Below are 23,209 nucleotides of genomic sequence, written 5' to 3' on the forward strand. Positions count from 1 at the left end.
TTCAGTTATAAAAAACGTCACCAACTGTCTTTAACAGTCTTACTCATACAAAACGACCAGGTGCAACGCCTAATTGATAGCTCTCATCAGTCCACAACTGCTGCCTTTTTTTTTTTTTTTTTTTTAAGAACAAACTGTTTCTTTCTGGTTAATTATACAAAACAAGTTTGTCCTGTAGTCAGCTGTATGCATTTGTTTAAATGTATAATATTAAAGCAATGAAACCCGGTCTATTTTTGCCTGCACTGCAATCATAATTAAAGCGGGTTCGTGTGTGTGTGTGTGTGTGTGTGTGTACACACACACAATATTTCACTTACAATAGGACATTAATTTAATATCTCATCCTCAGGACGGAGCACAAGGAGGTGTCACACACACAGTCATGAGTCACCGTCTCGGCAGAGGAGGGATTTGACCTTCTGGTTACAAGCCTTGGACTTTAACCACTGGATCCACAGCCAGTGACTCGGTTTATATATATATATATATATATATATATATATATATATATATATATATATATATATATATATATATATATAATATGAATATATATATATATTATAAATCACCCTTTGCTCCCCACAGAACAATTGAATTCATGATATTAGTGGTTACATATCCAACGGGGGTCTTGCAACAGCTCCAAGCCATATTCTACTCTGCATTGAAATCTGTGGGTTGTAAATCAAGTATGTGTGTGTCTTGTGTGTGTGTGTATCTGCATAGAAACAAAGCTGGTATCCAAGCCCCGCCGGCTAGAATCCATGTTGTGGGACTTGAAGGAAACAACCTCTAGTATCGCAGCTAATAACCCTATCATAGCCTGCAGTGCGTTCATTCTCCGAGGAGCTTGTTAATATTCCAATACCGTACGGAATAAGGCTGCCAAAGAAACACACACAGACACGACTGAACTGTATTGTAGCTGCAGTCTGTCACAGCTTTAGTGTTGAGTATGCACAGCACAGGTATGGCAACAACAAATAATTTGCAGCAAGATAGAGTTGAGGATTATATGGCCCATTTGTTTCTCAATCCTCAGCATTTATATATATATATAAAAGAGGAGACGATTATCTGTTCAGGGATACCAAGATATTTAGCGAGCAAGCAGTCCGAGTGAAGTTATCCGCCAACAAACTCCCCGCCCCCAGAGGTGCCGCTTTCCTAGAACAAGGAGAACATTTCGGGGGACCGCTCTACTTGTGAGATTTCTTGCTCGTTAAAATATTGCAGCGTATCTTTAAAGAGGAGATAATTATCTCTTCAGGGATCTTAAGTAAAGGGTCTGAGTGAGGGGAAAATGCGCAAAACGATCCCCAGATCTAGTCTTGTTGCAAAGCGTTTGTCGTTGGGTTTGTTTCCAACCCTAACACAAAATGCTCAATTTTAAGACTATCACGCGAACTGGGGGGGGGGGGGGGGGGGGGGGGGGGGGGGGGGGGGGGGGGGGGGGGGCGACACGAAGGCATGTTCATGTTTCAAGGCGAGGCAATCCACGCACAGACTGAGAGCTGTACAAAAGAGCAAGGAGCGTACATCGGGCTTATGTCTTTGTATGTGATTACGTCACCTACCAGCCCTATATATATATATATATATATATATATATATATATAGTATACACACACACACACACACACGAACTAAAACTGCTCTCTAAATCTGAATTTTTTTTTTCCTTAATAGCCTGTCAAGAGTTCATCTTCCTGAGGAAATTAGCAGCTGTCTCTACAGTGACAAGGTCCTGAACAATACAATTACACACATTGAGGGGAGAGAGAGAAGAAAAAAAAAAACAAAACGAGGTTACATTTCCAATTTTGTGAAGAGCGATGCGATTCTGACGTCTTCCAACGTGCTGGCCTTGGCGTCTATCACCACAGCAAGCCGGTGCTAATTAGAGAGAGCTCTTTTTTAACCCGACCTTTCTGTCTTTTGTTCCGCAGGGAGTCAAATGAGAACATTGGAAATCCATCTCAGATAATCCCAAAAAGGGGTAATAACTGATTCTCAAATAGAAAGAGGAATTTAAAGACAAGGTGTTTACTCCAGATCGTCATTGCACCCGAGGAGCACGAAGTCACTTCGTGGAACGTGGTTTCAGGCCTCTGCATGGAGGATTTGGGGTTTGATACAGAGCAGCTGCCCCAGACTAGGACTCCCGCTCTCCTGGTACCAGGTTTCAATCACTCTCTAGTCCAAGATTAGTGCTATTGAGAATCTGTGAAAGCAGCCGTGTGCAGTGTAACAATAAGACTGAAACAAACTACTTTATTTGCACTTTTGAGGTTACAGTGAAATGCCACTATATATATATATATATATATATATATATATATATATATATATATATATATATATATATATATATATAGATTTGAAAAAAAAGTATATAACCAAAATGTGCATCTTCAGTATAGATACAATTATTAGTATGCTGTAAATGAAATACCCCTTATTCACACAAATGGTTTGGGCTCAGTTTGCATTAACTATGACTGAGAGCGCGTAGACAGAACAATCAATTTATTTGTAATAAAAATAACATCAAGTGCGCTACATGAATCTGACTGTTTTCTGCTTATTGCTGTAATGGCCTGGTTGCATATATATTGCTATGTGTTTGCTCAGTTCACGTTGCATATTTACTGAAGCCTGTACAGTTTGCTTTGCACGCCCACCCCCGCGTGGGCTCTGCTGTTAATTCCACGCCCCGCGACGTGGTACCTTATGATCTCCCAGTCAAACTGATCCACGGGAGAGAAACAGAAAGGATTCTCAGCGCCTCTGAGTCGGAATATGCTTTTACTGAGTGATCCAGCATTAGGAGATGGGCTGTGAAGACGCTTCAACGGGAAACCGTGAGTATAGCGAGACTGTATCTGTCTTCATTTCATTGGTAAAAACAAAACCAATACAGCGGAACGCGTTTAATTAGCAGCCCGGCTCGTTGTGTGCTGTTCCTGCTACTGGTAGGGATGGGGGTCGGCAAGATTGCAGTGCGCCGGCATGCTGTACAGATTATTTCAAATGCAAGGACGGTCGGCGTTTGGGGGAGTTAGTACAGAAACGTGAAATACTTTGGCGTTGTTTATTTCTGCTGTGGATTTTTTCCCCCTCCCCAACAATGCTTTCAATTTTTTGAGTGAGGGAAGGTGTCTATTTAAAGGGGAAGTGTGCTTTATTCACTAGCACCGCCGACACAGCACAGCTCAGGCGTGTTTACCGACAATAAAAAACCCCTTCAGTTCAATTGAATTAAATAGACTTATATAGTGTATATTTATATAGTGTATTTTATATATAACAACATATATACAGGCGGCTATATATATATAGCCGTCTGAGTAGCGGCACTGTAAGATGATTCAATTGCTCGGTCCATTTCCCTTACCCAGCGAAACATTATATTACTTGACCCCTCTCTCTCTCTCTCTCTCTCTCTCTCTCTCTCTCTCTCTCTCTCTCTCTCTCTGTGTGTGTGTATATGTATATATATATATATATATATATATATATATATATATATATACATATATATATATATCATAATAAATTTAAGGCATGTCAAAGAAAAGTTTTTTTTTTTAAAGATCTGCACAAAAGGTTTAAAAGATTAAAAATTATATTTTATTTTCAAGACGTTCTGGCCAAAAGCCCTTCTTCAGCTGTTTAAAACGCTTGCATTGCGCTAAGTGTTAATTATAAATCACACGCTGCAAAATGATTATGATGTTTCTTGGATGTAGGTGTGTGTGTGTGAGATGTGGGCGTCGTCAGTCACGCTGTGCCGCCTCCCATCCTCCTCTTTCTGATTTTACTGTAGGTACCGGTAGGTTGATATATACCACATACCCCTCACTACAGACCTGCAAACAATCTTGCTAATGTGTTGCCTTTTATTATAAAACGTTAATGCGCTCCCCTTCCTCCTTCGTAGACCGGGTGCAGGCTCTGCTACGTTAGCAACATCTCTGTCTTCTTGCAGCCTCCATCGCAGCAATTTGCAGAGATGGGAATAAGACTCCCATTGCACAGCAGTTTCACCCGTTCCAGGTTTTACTGCAAACTTGATTAGCCTCAGCTTACAGGTAACAAGCACGCCCCCTGCCTGACCTTTTGGTCCCTGCCTTCCAAAAATACTGTCCAGTCCGCTCCAGTAACCTTACTAATGTCACTCATGTACATTCTCATAGCAGCGCATCATTTTTCTATGATCCCTTATTTTTTTGTGTTAGTGACATTGATTTAAGGTACCCTAAGTTAGAAACTATATCCCGGTTCCAAATACACCCCCAGCACCCCACACTCCCTTCACGAAACCCCAGCGAAGAGAACTGAATCAGTCGTCACATTGACTCTATAAGTTAAGGCCCCTTCATTTTAGTGGCATTAAGTTAATGCTGTTTGTATTCCTCCAGTCTGATTTCAGGTGTGACCTGTTCTGAATTTGCAGCAGTACTGTCCTTGAATTAGGCAGGACAGAAGGGTTTTATAGACTGTGCAGAAAGCTCTTTGATTGCATCTGTAGCAGTAATTTGTGAGTGGGATGTTTAAGTGTGGGCACTGGTCTGCTTTTATTGTGAATCAGAGGGACGAGGAGAGTCGGGTTTCATCTTGGAAGCAACTGCTTGAAATCCGGCTGCCTGTGGGTTTACTGCATTGCCAGGCTGATACAGTATCAGGATTTTCTTTACATTTTTATTGGGCCCATGATGATTCCCCCTAGCTGAGACTAAAAATAACCAGAACTGTACAGAAACGCACCTCCGCCCGTGTACTTGGGTCTCGATGACGCTGGCGCTGAACACGTCAGCAGTCTTATTTTTTAATGCTGCAAAAATATAGTTCATATCTAGCCATCTTAAAGTGCTTCGCAAATCAAATAAATAAAATAAAGGCCTATAAAAGAATAAACCACAAAATAAAAAAAATGTAATTCGCACACCTCCAAAAGCTCGAGAGAACAGGGAAGCCTTAATCCAGAGGAGTCCAGAGAGCTGGAGCATTGTTTGTGACATTCCTCGACCCTGGTACAACGCAGCAGCCCTGAATGAGTCGATCCTAACTGGCAGCCAGAGTTCCAGCATAGATGTGTAGGTCCGAAGATGTTATCCTTCACCTGCGAGACCCCTAGGCCTCTCCGCTCCGTGTGGATGCTGAGAGTGCCGCCCCTTGGAAATCCCTGTCACAATGTTTGATTGCATAAAGAGAGGAAAGTCATAAGTCAGGACATTATCTCTGGATGGCCTAGCGCTTCGCTGCTGTGGACTGAGCCATGCCCATTTACTACAACAGCCCCTTATAAAAATGTACTCGGGTAATATTGCAGATCTCCTACTTGCTTTCACCAGAGCTTGTTATCATGTATTCCTACGTGTTTAATGTTTTTTGTTTTTATTTATTTCGCAGGCACCTTTATCCAAGGCGACTTACAGGTATTACAGGGCAATACAGGGTTACAATGCAAGATTGATAGATAACGCATTACAGTTTACAGTAAATGCAACTAAAATACAATATGAACTAGGATGCAACAAGTTCGGATTACAACAAGTTCCATCTATAAATACATAATAATAGCGCAAGGACATTAGCTGAGGGTCCAGTAACATGGTGCCTAGGTCAGGGAAGTCCAGTGCCGAGCAGGAGGGGCAGATCAATAGATCTGGCTGTTTCTGTCAGGATCATGCATTGTTTAATATCAGGATTCAAACGCCTTCTGATCTTTGTGGAGGATTTTCTATTCCTTCTAGGTCAGACCCGCCCGAGTGGAACATCCCCACATATTCCTGGGCGAGTCTTGCAACACCGCAACGCTCTTGCTTGAGAGGAGAGACCAGGTCCTCAATGACTGGTGAAGCACGCTCCCTCCCTCGCTCCCGCCCTTGCTCCCTGTCTGAGCTACATGCTGAACACACAGAGAACAGGCCTGCATTGTTCTACAAATAGCGATTCTGCTGTGTTTTCTTTTGTTACAGTACAGCATGCTTGCATACGTTATGTATTTCCTCGTTTATATCTGAAGGGATTCTCTGCAGCCGGCATGTACAGCAGTTTCAAGCTGGAATCGGGTTGGGGTGGTTTTGATCAGGTTCAGTTGCGCATAATTTTCAGTACCGTTGATCATTCCTCCAAGCCTCATTGAGATTGGCAGCTTTATTTAGGTGCCATTTGTTCTAAGATTTGGAACATGTCGATTTAGAAAAGGGTTACATTTCCTCCAGCATTTAAAAGTGGTAACATACGCAGACATATGGAAGATGCAAATGTGTGATATCTTCATATGAGCCAGAAGGATTCCACCCCCCTCCTTCCCACCCCCATTTAAAGCAATAGAAATACATATCTTCAGTATTTCATGCATGAAAGGTTTAAACCAGAAGTGTCTTTCAGTGAGCTGTGGGTGCTCAGTCTCGGTGTGAGTTTCGCTGTTGGAGAGGTTAGCAGGATGAAGCCCATGCAGCCCTATCGTTGGGTTAGTGGGTGGGTGTGTGGAAAGTGAAAGTGACTCATATATGCGGTAGAGAAATGAAACTCTTCAGGTCTCTATCCAGGCAGTGAGATTTGGCTGGCATGCAGCTGTGTGCATCAACACCTGCTAAGAAGTATTGAGAGTCAGTATGATGGCTGATTCAGTTCTCTTTGCTGGGGTGAGGGGATCAGCGGTGCTGTTAAGTAACAAAGATTGGTTGAAACGAAAACCAGAAGACCCTGTAGCTCTCCAGGACCAGGGTTGAAGACACGATCTGGTGTAGAATAACTTTAAATTTTTATTTTTTTTTTGTTGAAACTCTCCTTTTAAAAGATGCAGTCATGTTTTCTGTTTGGTATGGAACGAACCAGCCTGGTATGCAAAAAAACGTTTGGTTTTACCCACCCTGTGTGTTTTTTGTACGCTGTTTTTTTCCTCGGATTTATTACAATCAAGGGAAGTGTTCCATGAAAGAAAGAACAAAATGATTGAAGAAACCTTGCAATTAAATCAGTTGCTGCTATGCAGGAGTCGGGGCTCCCTCTCAATCCTGCCTACACACTGTGTGGCTTCACAGCAGAGGCAACAACACTTTCTTTCTTAATTGGATCATTTTTAAAATCTGAATGGCAGATTATTGTTTTAGTTTATTTTTTTTTACTTACTAAATTTTAATCAGCATGACTTGGCATTACAGAATGCTGGGTCCGTTGCCCAGGGCTTGCAGTAATGTGTTGGATCCACTCTCAGTTTGTGCCTGCTGTCTGTGCTTATCCAGTTAATAGAGAAATTAAACCCGTGCCAGAGGTCTGTATGTGGTCAGCACCCCCCCCCCCCCCCCCCTTTCTCTAGCATCAGTGTCAGATCAATCACGGTTTTTATGAGCTTCGACATGCCAGCCATCTCCTCCGATCACTCCTGGCATCAAGCTAACTTGTTTTCCCATGGTTATACTCTGCATTTACTATAGCCTACACCTGGATTGCCATGTTTAATAATATGCTTTACCATGCTATTCTTTATAACGCTTTATTACAATTTGCTATGCTTGTATTCTGGGGAGCTTTTATACGAATTGTTGTAATATATCAAAGGAGAACCTTATTATTACTATTAATAGAGTCACAGGTATGTTATGTAATACCTCTAAAAATACCAGAACCCACCCACCCTCATTAAAGTTTCACAATCAATTCTCCACCCCTTTCAGCAAGATCATTTTTGCTGCTTCTGTCATCATTGTGGAGTTAAACTCACTGTTACATAATTTTGAAACACTGTACCTTGGGAAAGGATTATGATTCAGTCATGAGGAAAAGCAGGGATCGATAACAGTATTGTTAGGGTTAATAAGAAATAAGAAAATAGAACTTTAAATACGTTCTGATCATCATGGGAGATTTGTTTCCTCTCCAGCTGGCTCTGTCGTATCACCTCTCATGGGACAGGTGTGTGTGTGTTTTAAGTATATACACTGCCTCCTCTCCTCTCCCAGGCCGGCTGTGACTCATGGACTCTCTGTTCAGTGGGGAGCTGGGCATGCTGACGGCTGAGGGGCTGGCGGAGGAGGGCTGTGGGGTGGGCTGGGCAAGCAGGCCCCTCAGGGGGGACATGTACGCCACCCCCCACTTCACCCTCATCACCGCCTACCAGGACATAAAGAACCAGCTCTCCGGGCTGGAGAAGGAGAACTGCGGGCTCAAGAGGAGACTCAAACTCTACGAGATCAAGGTGCAAGGCTGGCTGTGTGCATCTGTGTGTGCGTGCGTCTGTGTGTGTACGTGTGTGTATCTGTGTGTGTGTGCGTGTGTGTGTGTGTGTACGTGTGTGTATCTGTGTGTGCGTGCGTCTGTGTGTGTACGTGTGTGTTTCTGTGTGTGCGTGCGTCTGTGTGTGTACGTGTGTGTATCTGTGTGTGCGTGCGTCTGTGTGTGTACGTGTGTGTATCTGTGTGCGTGCGTCTGTGTGTGTACGTGTGTGTATCTGTGTGTGCGTGCGTCTGTGTGTGTACGTGTGTGTATCTGTGTGTACGTGCGTCTGTGTGTGTACGTGTGTGTATCTGTGTGTGCGTGCGTCTGTGTGTGTATGTGTGTGTATCTGTGTGTGCGTGCGTCTGTGTGTGTACGTGTGTGTATCTGTGTGTGCTCGTTCATAGTGCTTACTGGGTCAAAAGACTCCCCAACAAGAAACGAAACGCTGACAAAACCTACCTTATAAGGGCACAGGCCAAGTCCCTGTAATGCTCAAGCAGATATTTCAAACAGAACGGTGCAGCAATATTTCCTTTCTCCCCTGTAGTTTTCATTATTGCATTATTGTGTTGATCCCCCAGGCTCCTCTGGACTTTAAGATAAGAAATCCATGCAAAGTCCTCATAAACATTATAAACAGTCGTGTGTGTGCACGCATTGCTGTCTGTGCGTGATGGTCACAGCTTCGCTCCCTCACATACACACCCACACACACACACACACACACACACAGTCTGACTCTCTGACCCTCCTCTCCATCTCCCTCTGCCCTTGCTCTGCAGTTCCCCATGATCAGCGACTTCAGCGACGATCGCAACTCCTACTGCTCCTTCGAGACCATGGACACTTCACTACTGAACAACAGCCTGCAACAGCAGCTCAACCGGCTTCGGCATGAGGTGAGGGGCCCCCGGGGGCAGGGAATGGGCGAGGTGATGAGGTGTCATGCATCGGGCTAAACCAGCTGAAAGACCCTCGGGATCTACAATTGAGCATTAGTGTCTGTAGAACGAGGTCCGTTATAGACAGGTCATCATGACTGCCGCTCAGGGTTTTACTGTTTTTTTGTTTTTTGTTTTTTTTGGATGATGCCTTTTTCTTGTGGTTATATCTTGGAATGGAATTGGTTTAAATGCTTGAAATTGGTGAGTTTCGGGAGACGACCCGCCAGGTGCATACTGTCCGAATAAAGACCAGGGCCCTGCCTGCCACACTCTCTTACAGCTCCAGAAAGGCAAGGAGAGGGAGGAGCATCTGGAGGATGTAATCCAGACCTACGAGAAGAGCCACATGGAGAGGAGTAACCTGCAGAGATAAATCGTTTGTGGGGGGATGGTGTAGGGAGCGATGCTATGGGGGGGATGGGGGATGGGGGATGGGGATGGGGGGGGGGAATGGGACCTACCCCCCCACACACACCCACACACACACACACAATCCTGCAGGTATTTTAGGGTAACTTGAAATCCTCATTGGCTAAAGAAAAAAAAAAGTTAATGTTGACCAATTAAGAAAATTGATTCAATTTTTACAATAAGTTTTTCCTATTAGCAAAAAGGTATTAGTAATATATATATATATATATATATATATATAATATATATATATATATATATATATATATATTTATAAATTGTATGGCCCTTTAGGAATTCCGTGATATGCTGGACACACAGACACAAACACTCACAGTTAGCTTCATTTCAAGAGCACTTACTTGGTATTGACAGCAGGCGGCACTGTTGTTCTTTTTTATATATGTGTTACAGTCCTGCTAATAAAATGGTATTGCAGCATCTTGTTAGTCAAGTTCTGTACCTGACTGAAGTGCCCTCTGCCAAGCACGCTGGTAAATGATGCCGTTGTTTATGTATTTGTTGACGGCGAGGGTTTGTTTGCGTCTCTTGCAGACCACGCTGGCAGAAAAGCACGTGGAGCGCATTCGGAACGTGGAGCAGATGCTGCGGCAGAGAGACAGCTCCCTGCAGAACCTCAACATGCAGCTGCGCAGCAAGGAGATGCAGTACCTTCAGCTGCATGCCAGCCCCGCCCGCCCCCACCCCCGCAGTGAGTGACTCCATGTGGGCAGGACACATTCAGACATATGCATGTGAAACACTGTTCATTGGATTTCATTCCTCCTTTTATAACTTTTGTGAAATGTCTTGCTGTGTTATTTGTTAAGGAACAGGTTTGCTGGTTTGAGTGTGTGGTACATGACCTTTCTTTTTGTCCTGCTCTCTTGTATATTCATCCATCCATTATCAATAACTGCTTAATCCACACACACTCACACCAAGGGCAATTTAGAGCGACCAGTCAACCTGAACAGCAGAACAGCAGAACAGCATAGTCTTTGGACTGTGGGAGGGAACCCACGCGAACACGGGAGAACATGCAAACTCCACACAGACAGACCCCCTAGGCCAGATTCGAACCCAGATGTATATTCAATAAAGTTGCATATATTATTCTTCTTCAGCTCAACAAAAAATTCAGGACTGAAAGGGTTAAATACTGTACTCACAGGTGTAGTTTGAGTGTGTGTTATATATATATATATATATATATATATATATATATATATATATATATATATATAATTTTAAATTTTACTTTACTAATTAGATAAGTCGTATCCATGCAGTATCTGTTCATCCCTCCTCCTCCGTGTCCCCGTCCCTCAGTGCTGGCCTGTCCCGCGATGACCCTGCAGAGCTCGCGCAGTCTGGACGCGGTCTCCGACCTGGAGCTGCAGCGGCTGGAGGCGGAGCTAGAGGAGGCACGGCGGGAGGCAGGGGAGGCGTGTCGCCGGGAGGCGGAGCTCAAGGGGGAGTGCGAGCGGCTGCAGGAGGAGCTGAGACAGCAACAGGAGGGACAGCGGCAGGGGGTGAGCGACTCAGATTAACCCATTAAGTAACAACTAATTAAAACAAATAAATAAAAATATTTGCACTATGCAGGCTGTATTTTTACATAATTTGATACATTGAAAAGTTATCATAACAATGTAAAGAGAAAATTCAAATAACAGGTAAATGATGCCAAAAAATGCTCTACAAAAAAAATTACAAAGTAGCGTGTCCTCAAATGAGGGCAATGGCACTTGATGAGTTAATAAAACCATTTCATATTTCATAAGACTTGATCTTCTTTTTTTTATTTTTTTATTTTTTAACTTGATTATATGAAGTATTTGGGATAAGACTCCCATTACATAGCAGTTTGATCCATTCCTGGTTTCGCTGCAAGTTTAATAAGACACACCTGAGCTTGTTCCCTATACACTGTGGCTAATCAAGCTCGTAGTAAAACCTGGAATGGGTGAAACTGCTATGCAACAGGAGTCTTCTTGCCAGCCCCAGGGACGTATTGTGTTTTGCACCTGGCGAGGCTATAAAGAGTTTGGTGCTTTAGACACCCTTTGGGTTTTGGGGGTGAGCGATTGATGGGATCTCTGTCTCTGCAGGAGATGACCACTCATTGTGTCCAGTGTGATGTGGAGTGGATCAAGAAGGCTGGCGATGAGCAGTGAGTGTGAATCCACACGTTAGTCTACCGAATGTAAGGCTGTGGGGGTTATCGGTATTTCTTCACGGCAGTGGGTTTGAGCAGCTCAGTGGTTAGAGAACGTGCAGGGCTGCAGTGAGTTCAGAAAGGGCCACGGTGACAGCAAGGCTTCTCGTGGTCGATGACACTATTGTCTTAGCGGCTCAGGTGTCACGTTGAAAAGTGCTGTTGTGTAAGGTAGGTGTTTCAGTCACCAGCGTGGCTTTGGTTCTCATGGGAAAAAGGATGTGACACCAATCTTAAAATTTCACTTATCAGGTGGCACATCAGGTGGCACATCTGACAGGGTCAGAGTACCTCGGCAGGTCGGCTAGGATTGAAAAACTAAACTCTGTGACAACTGAAATAGAGATGTAGGGAGGGGGGAGTGCTATCACAAGTAAAGAAAACATCAAAGCCTTTTTGTGCTGGATAGGTTAGTCATTACTAGCACATTTCCAATGGGAAAACATTTACACAACAGCCAAGCAGAACATTTAATTTATTTGAAACTGTACCCACAGTAGGGCAACTCATTTAAAAGAAAAAGGGATTTTTATGTATTGTTTTACATTTCTGGTGTTTTTTTTTTTTCTCAGTTTTAGTTTTTTGTCTTTTTGCATCTGTACCACAGGTGCCAGACATGGGGGTGTGTGCCAACCACCTGGCTAGACCGGGCATTCGTTACCTTTCACTTTGACGGTGCTGCTTAAAGGGTAGTCAAATGGCGAAACCATCAAGTCCATTGCCCTGGCTATGTAGGCTTTTGTGTGTGTGTGTTTTTTTTTAAATAGCTGCAGTGCATAGCCTCCTATGTCTCATCGTTTAGCAGTTTGCTTGCTAATTTCTTAAATTATTGAATTTGTACAGTAGTTTGTCGTATATCCGTAGGGAGGGCGGGTCTGTAAAAAGTCGGATAATATTTAGTTTTAAATACCATAATAGACGGCTGTAATAATTATTATATTCACATAATTAATGTTTTGAGATTCAACTTTTATTAGGGAGAGCCCCTAAATGCCATGTGGGTGTGTGCATTCGCTGCCGAGTGTCAGCAGTATCAGCAGTGGTAGCTCACAGAGTCCAAACAACACAGTGGAATCTACAGTGCCTGAACTAATCTTCTCTGTCGGACTTGCTAACTCTATCTTCGGTATCCAACCCTGATTCTGGTACACTCTCTCTCTCTGTCTGTCACACACACACGCACACATCAGCGAATTTCAGCTTCTTCAGCCCAGATGGCTCTGGTTTTGCAGCAGCCCCAAGGTGAATAAATATAACCTTTTTATACCTGATGCCCTGCTGGAACACACCTTCCCGCTGATTTAGATTCCACACCTGCTAATCGCACACAGCAGACAGGCTGTCCCGGGAGTGTCCAGTGCTTAATTAATCAATTACAATAAATACACACTATTTACATTATACATTTACACAAGAAAACCCCTTTTCATGCACAGGGCTCCTGCCCTGCCACAGTGCTGTGTACACTTCCATTGGTGTCGGGTCATTAACACAGGAGCTAAATGCACAGGTTAACGAAAAGAAAACCACTGTGAGCACAGCTCGCTTTCGCTTTGCATTAGCGCCGTACACGTGGGTGATGTCGCTGAAGAGCTGGATCATGGCAGATAAATGTGATGGGCAGATACACGATGGGTTACTGTATTTAATCATATGCTCAAAACAAGTGAGACTCATCGCCTCTTTTTGTTTGTGATATTATTTATATATATATATATATATATATATATATATATATATATATATATATATATATATATATATATATATATATATATATATATATATATATATATATATATATATATAATATATATAATGTGTATATATATCATTTGTAATGTTATATTTTGTTTATATTGTGTTCAAACCTGTGCATTTATCATGACTTACCATAGTTTTCTATTGCACTATGCATTTCTCATACTTCTCTGTGATTTCCCATTCATCACTATGGGTTAATCCATTCTGATCGTGCTTTCCTATGCATCCGTACACCTCCAAAAGTAAGAATGACAAAAAGTACTTCCATGCATCACCTTGTGCACCCCAAACCCCTGCCCTCCAGCTCAATTTTCAAACTAAGCAGCAATCCTTCACACGTTTTCTAATTTTAAAACCTAAACCCATTTGGTTACAACACGTATATTAAAAGCAGTCACACCTATGATACAAGGAGACACGCAATACAGACTGTTCTGTATTCATCAGGGTGTGTTTTAGTCTGTGTGAGAAATATGTTGACGAGGGGGAAAAAAAAGTGTGAAAACAGTTTAAGCACAGCAGAATTGGGTTAATCGCCTCGTCAATAAATACAGCTCTTGGCAAACTCTTGCACTTTGGTAAAGAATTCTGCCGTGTGCATTTACATTTTTCTCCTGGCCTATGGTGACTGCGTGTGGCTTGGTAGGTACATGCAATTCGAATGATTCTCATCAGTTTAGGTGCTTGGAGTACTGCTCAGAAATTTACAAAATGACTGTTCGTTAGTCGGACTGACATCCCCCTTACTTTAATAGAAAGCAGGGTTAACTTCCACTGTTCCCTGTGAACAATGCAAAAAAAAAAAAAAAATAAAATAATTAACATATATTGCAACGTGGATTTGTGTTGCTGTATTGCGTTAAATCTATAGTAATATAATGCATTGGTGACACAAACTGATCCTGCTGTAAATGGATTTGAAATGAGCAAGGCCTTGCATTATTACTGTTGTATTGAATTAGCTAAAAGTATAGTGCTGTATTTACTTTTTGGTAATGAAATTCAGATTGTAGTTGATGAAGCTCGTTCTAAATTGGTGTAACAAAGGATTAGAGGTTCATTTTCACTTTTAAAAGCACTGTGGATGTTTTTTATAAATGAAATAGTCATTAAAAAATGTATGAATACACATTTTAAATATTTGTAAATAGCTTTTCCTATTTTACAATCAAAACTGCTTTTTCTTTTTGTCCTTTTTCTATTACATTTTTGTTTTGGACTCAATTGTTCGATTCAACAAACTAGCTTTTAAAAAAAAATTAACATGGTTTTACAATTAAAAACCACATTAAGTCTCTTTTGTTACATTTCAGTTTTTATCAAATTCTGAATTTAGACTCATTTGAATTCAGTGGTTTTAACTGCTCATTTTTTAATGTGTGAAACGCTTTGGGATCCTTGCGATGAAAGGCGCTATAGAAATGTGAATTGTTCTTGTATCTGATTCGGTTGATATTTTACAAAGTTGGAAAGCCAACCATCCAAGTATTTGATGAGTCCTACTTCTTTAAAAATGGAAAATTCGGACAGTGTGTGATTTGAAAGGGGAATTAACAGACTCTTGCTTCAACTAGCCCTAGGAATACGTTTTAGTTGGTCATGAAACAAAAACAAAAAAACCTTATGCAAGTATTTAGTGCTTAAAACACTTCATACAACATTATCACTGTTTAATTGGCTTATTATTGAGCTGGTTTGATTGGCCAATGGCTGTCATTAACAAGCTTTTATTTGTTTAATTTTCTTTCTTAAACCCCCCCCCTCCCCCCCAAAAAACCAATGACATTCGTTTATTTCTGGTCTGGTATTATGAATGTTCTAGGAATGCCGAGACAATTCAGAGGTGGCGTTCCGATTCTAAAAGGAAGCATTGTTTTCCAGGTTCAGTCCATGTGGGGAAATAAAGTCTGTGAATCCCTGAAGGGTTCCCTTTCATCTAACATGCTAGGATTGTACACAGTTATTATTTACGTATATATATTATACAGTGCATATACAGGGGTAACAGTTTTGTTCAATGGCTTTCAGTACCCCCACTATAAGAACTGTGGATCAGAGGCTAGTTATCAGGTGCCATGCTGTAAAAAAGCAACTTAGTTTAGTGACTCACGTTTAGCAGAATGACTCGTTTATAATAAATACTAACATGTTTTCTGAAATTTGGTTTTGGGTCGATCTGATAAGAAAAAACTTCACACAGACTCACATAGTTCAGTCTCCATCTCCCCAGGCAAATATGTTCTTATCTTTTGATCTTATTACACAATTTGCAAAATGCCTGTATTTAATCGCTGATAATTTCGATACTGTACCAAAAAAACCCCATCATCGTTGTGTGTTACAGTAAAAAATAAAAAGTCAGTGTTTTGTGTTACGAACTCAGACAGACACCATAAAAATGAGATCATATTCTGTGACTTTTTTGTATTGCAACATTTAAATGCTGTGAACTCATCATTTATTTCAAACAGGGTTTGGGGTCAAATCATTTTTCTCAATTGCCTTTTAAAATCAATTTCCATCATAATAGTTGTGATTTGTTCAACTGCTTTCATTTGAAACCAGTTGAATTGACTAACAGACTCAAATTTAATCAATGTGTTGCCGTTATGAGGAGCTCGTTTTTAATAGAATGCTGCTAATTGCAATTTTGATCAATGATGTGTTGGTATTGATTTAAAAGGGAATGAGAGTTGGAATTGGGAATAGATTTTAAAAAATCAACCCTGATTTCAAATCATAAATCAAGAAGAACTGCAAAATATATTTATTAGTATTATCTGCTCTCAAGCAAACTGTGTGAAGTGTAACCGAAAAAAATCTTATTTTTAAAAAGCAACTTCCTTAGCTTCTTAAACACTAGTGTGCTAAAAAAAAAAAAAAAAAAAAAACCTCTCTTTGAACCTGCGAATGGGCTGTTCTACCAAAAAAGAACGTCAAACATCAAAGTGCCTGTTTTTGTTTGTGAAGAAAACAAACCCACGCCTGATCTTTCACTGCGCCATTGCAGCTTTGCAAAGCAGGGTGATCTCTGAGCTCTTATGTGCATTGGATAAATCTCTGTTTTGAATGTCGTTATATAGCATTCGTTTTTTAGTCTAGCCAATCAACCAAAACCTTTATTTCTCCCGGTGGGTGATTTGAGAACAAATACTAATTTATGGTTGACGAACTGACACCACCAGCAAAAAACAAACAAACCCAAAACAAAACAAAAACACACACAAACAAAATCAATCATAGAACCTAGAACCTGAAACTCAGCAGCAATATAGCAAACTCGGCGGGCGCAGATGCCAGTCAGCAATGAGCCGGCCCTACGGCTAAAAGCAACCTCCAATAAGAACCGTTCTAATTTGAACTTTTGTTGAAACGCATTTGCTGCTGCAAACTGCAATGCGTGTAGGCCACTGCTGTTGATACCCAATATATGAACTACGATGCTGTTTCATAGAGAGTTAGTTTTATCAGTAATGAGCTCTCAATACAAAAGCAAGTAACGGGTTGTGTAGTCCAGTGGTTGTACCTGGGAGATCCAGGGTTCAAATCCCGGCTCACTCAATCACTGTGTGAGACCCTTTGCAAGTCACTGAACCTCCTCGTGCTCTGTCTTTCGGGTGAGACGTTGTTGTAAGTGACTCTGCAGCTGATGCATAGTTCACACACCCCAGTCTCTGTAAAGTCGTCTTGGCTAAAGGCGTCTGCTAAATAAACAAATAATAATTAACATGTTGAGTATTTTCGGTCCCTACATTGTAATTATTTTTAAAGTATGGGGCATTTTTTCAAAGCGTTCACTCCAGTCTTTTAATTAACTTCTGTAAAACTGAACGTATTTTTTTTTTATATTTCAAGTCCTCATGAGCACTGTCAGTGTGTTACTTTTTTTTTTTACTTTTTCTCATTATGTAACAAGAACATGTTTTTTGATTTTCTCTTTTGTAGTAGTAATAATAATAATAATAATAATAATACCGGGGCATTTGAAAATTGAGTTTTCTGTCTAAAAAATATCATTTGCAAGGTAAATATTGCAGACATTTTAGGAAGCTAACTTTTGCATTGCAGGAGGACGATGGAGACAACAGTAGCTTGTTGTTCTTTTGCTTGTTGTGTGTGTTTTTTTGAGGCGCGTAACGCTCTGTTTTTGTCTTGCTTTGTTGTTTCCCTCAGGGTGAACCTGGCCCTGGCCTACACTGAGCTAACAGAGGAGCTGTCCCGATTGCAGAGCCTGAGTTCCAAACAGACCGAAATACTGAGGAGTCTGTCCCAGGAGCAACCAGGTGCACGCACTCACACACACACACACTACTGAGGAGTCTGTCCCAGGAGCAGAGCCAACCAGGTGCACGCACACACAAGCACACACACACACACACACACACACACACATGAAACCTGCTCTTCACAGGAAACTAAGAGAGAGAGACAGACCAGCCACAGGAAAGCTACATCTTTTAAGATGCACTGCCATATCTTTTTAGAAATCTACGATAACACTATATTGTTAACAAAATAAATGTGTGTATGTGTGTGGATATATTCTGAGAAATAGAAATGGCTTTGGGTGAGGGTGAGGGGGCAGGAGGGCAGGTAAGGGGTGCGTGAAGATTAAGTAAAACATTTTTTCTCTAGCAATGCCTAATCGAACTCAGATCCAAGACCAGTGGTGAGAGATATCCTTCAGACAGCTGACACTATGACAAGTCATCATGTAGGTCTGATGAATAATTTTGCCACTGTACTGAATTCAATTTTAAAATAATAACTAATAATTTTAATAATAACATTCCAGCTTTTAATACAAGCTTGATTAACTGCAGTCTCTATTGGTAACAAGTTCAGGCGTGTCTGATTACAAAGCAGGAACGGATTAAACTGCTTTGCAAAAGCAGACTTGTTGCCATTCCTGGATATCCACACTTCTTAAATCATTAAAAAAAAAATTTGGACTCTAACCAGGCTGTATTCTTCTTCTTCTTCTTCCTTTTCCCTCTAGTCCAGCGGCACTCCCCGGTCCCTCAGCGGCACTCCCCGGTCCCTCAGCGGCACTCCCCGGTCCCTCAGCGGCACTCCCCGGTCCCTCAGCGGCACTCCCCTGCCCCTGAGCGGCACTCCCCTGCCCCTGAGCGGCACTCCCCTGCCCCTGAGCGGCACTCCCCTGCCCCTGAGCGGCACTCCCCGGTCCCTCAGCGGCACTCCCCTGCCCCTGAGCGGCACTCCCCTGCCCCTGAGCGGCACTCCCCTGCCCCTCAGCGGCACTCCCCTGCCCCTGAGCGGCACTCCCCGGTCCCTCAGCGGCACTCCCCTGCCCCTGAGCGGCACTCCCCGGTACCTCAGCGGCACTCCCCTGCCCCTGAGCGGCACTCTCCTGTCCCCCAGAGGCTTTCCCCTGACGTCCAGCGGAGGTCCCCCCTGCCCGACTCGAACGACGGTCCGGCTTCCTACACCAGTCGCCCGACCAGCCACCACCTGCGAGCCAGCTTCCAGGGGCGCAGGAGCTACTCTGAGGTCAGCGACCCCGCCGCATACCAACGTCCACCCCGTCTGCAGCTCGACCCGGTCTCCACCCTGCCCAAACCCCGGCCCTACAGAGAGGGTTACCACAAGCAGGGGCTGAGCAGCAGTGTGACCAGCAGCCCCCTCCGCACCCGCGATCCCTTCACCCCGCAGGAGCTCCTCCATCTGCGTTTCGACAAGCCCGCCCGGCCTTCCCTCCAGTCCTCCGAGGACGAGGAGGAGTGGGCCCGCCCCAGTGCCCCCTCCGCTGCCACCCCCCCAGGCTCGATCAGAGGAGTGCCTTCCTGCTCCGCCTTCCCCATCCTCAAAACCATCCCCCATCCCTCCTCCTCTGCCACAGAACATGCCCAGTCCTGGCCCTCTATCAATGTGAGTGACTTCTCTCTAGCTCCTCTCTCTGTCTTCTCTCTCTCTTCTGTCCTCTCCACTGTGCATAACCTGACGCTGTTTGTTAGATTCAGAAATGCAGTATGTATTCAGCAACAAACACGGTGATGGAACATTTGTCATTTTGAATTGATGAAGTTTCATTTCGTGTTTCTGCATTTAAGAACTACATTTAGAGTCTTTAATTGTTAAGGAGGCTTGTTAAATTAACTGTGATACCCAAACGCTAGCTTTGAGACCTCAAGATTGTTTTTTTTTTTTTTTTTTTTCAGGTTTAAATTGAAAGAAAATTGAAAGAGTTAGAGGTGCTTATTAGTACCGCTTGGAGCGATTTCCTGGATTCTAGTCATTGAGGGTTAACAGACGTTATATTTTAAATGCTTCTCATTCAGACCAGCAGGTGGCACTGTACACAGTCAGCTGTTCATTTTCATCAAAGACCTAACCCGCTATCCTTGCCTCTCGATAGCACGTTTTCAGAAGCCTTGTGCCTTTATCGTGTTTTGTTGTGCAGATTGCGTCGTTTAAAATCATCACTGTTAACAAAATTAAAAAGGTATTAAATAAAATAAACAGCGATAAAGCTTCACTCCCCGTTTCTAATTTTTCATCATGAAAAAACTACTAGAAAAACACAAAGAATACATTTTCTCAACTCCTGCTAATTCTGTCAGTACGTATGATTGTTAAAAGGTGTGATTGGTTAAAAGGTGTAACAGTGCTACGTTTTGATTGGTTGCAGCTGTGGATGGAGACTGAGGACTCTGACATCAGGAACTGCCCGCTGTGTCAGCTGACCTTCCCATTTGGTTACCCCGACGATGCCCTGATCAAACACATCGACACACACCTGGAGAACAGCAAGATCTGACAGCCACAGCGCCCCCTTTTGGGAACCTCCGGGAATTGAATGCAGGATTTCCAAGCAAAAAAAAAAACCCGAAAGAAATGAAAACAACAAAACAAGTCTAAAAACAGGGCTGAGTTTTTGTTCCTCTTTAGCAGTTGTGATGGTTTACAACAGACTGATACTGAATGAAGGAAAGAAATAAGGGTAAAAAAGGAAGATGAAGAGAAGAATGATTGCATGTTACTGAATTTAATAAGACGATATCGAGGTAATCTTTTTTTTAAACTGAAAGTCTTTGAAAAAACATTGCAAGCCAAGTTATAAAAATTGTACAGTGCAGAATTGAGAAGAATCCTGCTGTTCTATCTATCAGGTATCTGACTTTTTTTAACAGCTGATTTTGGGTCAACGTTAACCTAAAAGCAAAAACAAACAAACAAACAAACAAAAAACTGCCGAAGTAACACTCCTAGTTTCATGACTAAATGGAACATGCAAAAATTTCTGAAATATTCCACCGGCCTGTAAGGGATGAATTTGTCCCTTTATATATATATATAGTGTTTTATATAATAATGCTGCAAAAAAGCTATCCTTGGTACAAGCCAACAAAGAAAAAGCAAACCATTTTCTCAATTTTATTGATTTAAAAAGAAGTTAAGTATACTTGAACTGAGTGCATAGTAGTATATTATACTTTTGTTCATGCAGAGTATCATTCAATTTGAAATCATTTAACTATATATACACTGGGTCCATGTACTGCATTATATTGCACAACATATGTATGAAACAATGTATACTATGCCAATATATTACCCCATATAGACTTACCTGTGCAGTATACGGTCCCACGTCTGTTTCACACTACAATAAAAAAGCTATAAATTAGTGCGTTCAGCATATAGAAGTGTAAAGATATTGAGAAGTATTGGTAAAACTAAATTAATATACAATATATTTAGTGCTGTTGTATAGAAGTTATAATGGTTCTCACTTTTCAGAGCTGATAATGTTATCTAAAAAAAACCCAACACTCAACAGCCTCTCTCATGGGCAGAGTGTTCATATTACCAGCAGATGAAAAGTCCAGGCCTTTATGTTTAAGCACTAGAAATGTTTTTACAAACACTTGTACACTCAGAAAAAAAAAAATATGAGCGTGAATTTGTACATAGTAACCAAACAAACACTGGTTGTGTGAGCCTGCTGAAAGAATTGCAACACAGCTAAAGTAAGTAGTGAGGTAGCTCCGTATTCTGTCATGTTTTATATTGTACCATACTGTACTGAAATTTCCTGCATCCTTATCAAATTTTACCACGTTATTGTTGCATGGTTGCAGTTTTTACCATGCTTTTCCCATGGTTATACTATGCATTTACCCTAGTTGACGCTGGTTTGGCATGTTTTTTTAATATGCTTTACCACACCTCTCTGTGCTTTACAATGCTTCCCTATGCTTTACCATACCTCCCTGTACTTTACAATGCTTCCCTATGCTTTACCATACCTCTCTGTGCTTTACAATGCTTCCCTATGCTTTACCAGACCTCTCTGTGCTTTACAATGCTTCCCTGTGCTTTACAATGCTTCCCTATGCTTTACCAGACCTCTCTGTGCTTTACAATGCTTCCCTATGCTTTACCAGACCTCTCTGTGCTTTACAATGCTTCCCTATGCTTTACCAGACCTCTCTGTGCTTTTACAATGCTTGCCTGTGCTTCACCGTGTTTTTAATTGCTATGCTTTATTAGATTTTGCTATGATGTTACTAGGTTACGCTTGTATAAGGGGAATTGTAGAGCCTGCTCATACGAAGTGCAGAAATATAGCATACAGAAAATAGCTGGATATTCTTTTCAATAATATACCTACCAAATTCTTAAACAGCAATTAAAAGAAATGTATTTGTTTTCTTATTTTTAAGTTACCCCATTTGTGTAGCCTGCAGGATTAATGTAGATAAATGAAACGAACAGCCGGTAAGGTTCAGTTTCTTCATTTTAGGGCAATTTGCTGTCGTTTTGGCAATCTGCAAAAATAAGTAAATAAATAAAAACACTTTTGTTGCAATCCGATTGTTAAAAAAAAAAAAAAAAAAAAAAAAAAAGTGCATGCAACTTTTAAAAGCAGCTTTTGAGTTTAGTGCTCATGAAATGGTCATGGACAGTGACAATGGATACAAGAGTCAAAAGAGCTTCCCTTTTGCAGAGAGCGAATGAAAGCGAGAGAGTGCCCCTTAACCCCGACCCGGCTACAGTGTCACAGCTAATTATTCCTAATCGCCATTAGCACGTTTCTATTTATTATTTATTTATTTATTGATTAGAATGGAGAGACACCCATAATAAAGTCACCAAACCAGATACAAACACCCAAGGCACTGAACTCAGGAACTAGCGAGCAGTCTTAGGCTGCTTCTTGTTCATTTTAGAATTATAATGGGGGGTGTGTGTGTTGTTAAATTGTGATAAACATTGTGCTAATGACGATTTAGAGTAAATAACTTTGAGAAGCTGGCTCCCCCCAAACCCCAAGAGCTACATTGTTTTTTGTAATAACACTGGAACTTCACATAATAATAATAATAATAATAATAATAATAATAATAATAATAATAACAATAACAATAATAATAATAATAATAAAATGTCTGTAAATACTGTGAAAATGATACAGTGATTCTGCTGTAATTTGCAGTGACGTGTCACACATGCATGGAGACAGGTCTGTTTTCATACTGTGCTGTAGTGTATTGGTAATAAACTGTTGTTTTTTTTATTCACCTCAACATTGACTTCTCCCCTCTAGACTTCTTCATCGTAACAGATTCTCAAAGCTCATTCCTCATTGGCACTTTTATCAGAAAGGAGA

The 23,209-nt window shown here is 41.6% G+C and overlaps 1 protein-coding gene across 1 annotated transcript; it reads left to right on the top strand.

Annotated features, from left to right (window-relative positions):
- Positions 1 to 2,446: 2,446 nt before the first annotated feature.
- On the top strand, positions 2,447 to 21,750 carry LOC121301734 (TANK-binding kinase 1-binding protein 1-like). The gene is given in 10 exon segments (XM_041231330.1): positions 2,447 to 2,870; positions 7,980 to 8,215; positions 9,018 to 9,134; positions 9,460 to 9,570; positions 10,146 to 10,302; positions 10,923 to 11,125; positions 11,705 to 11,766; positions 17,749 to 17,858; positions 18,575 to 19,464; positions 20,225 to 21,750. Coding segments are annotated over 9 exon segments (2,001 nt in total). The 5' UTR covers positions 2,447 to 2,870; positions 7,980 to 7,993; the 3' UTR covers positions 20,354 to 21,750.
- Positions 21,751 to 23,209: the final 1,459 nt, after the last annotated feature.

The sequence above is a fragment of the Polyodon spathula genome, chromosome 28 (assembly GCF_017654505.1).
Source record: "Polyodon spathula isolate WHYD16114869_AA chromosome 28, ASM1765450v1, whole genome shotgun sequence".
Taxonomy (NCBI): Eukaryota; Metazoa; Chordata; class Actinopteri; order Acipenseriformes; family Polyodontidae; genus Polyodon; species Polyodon spathula.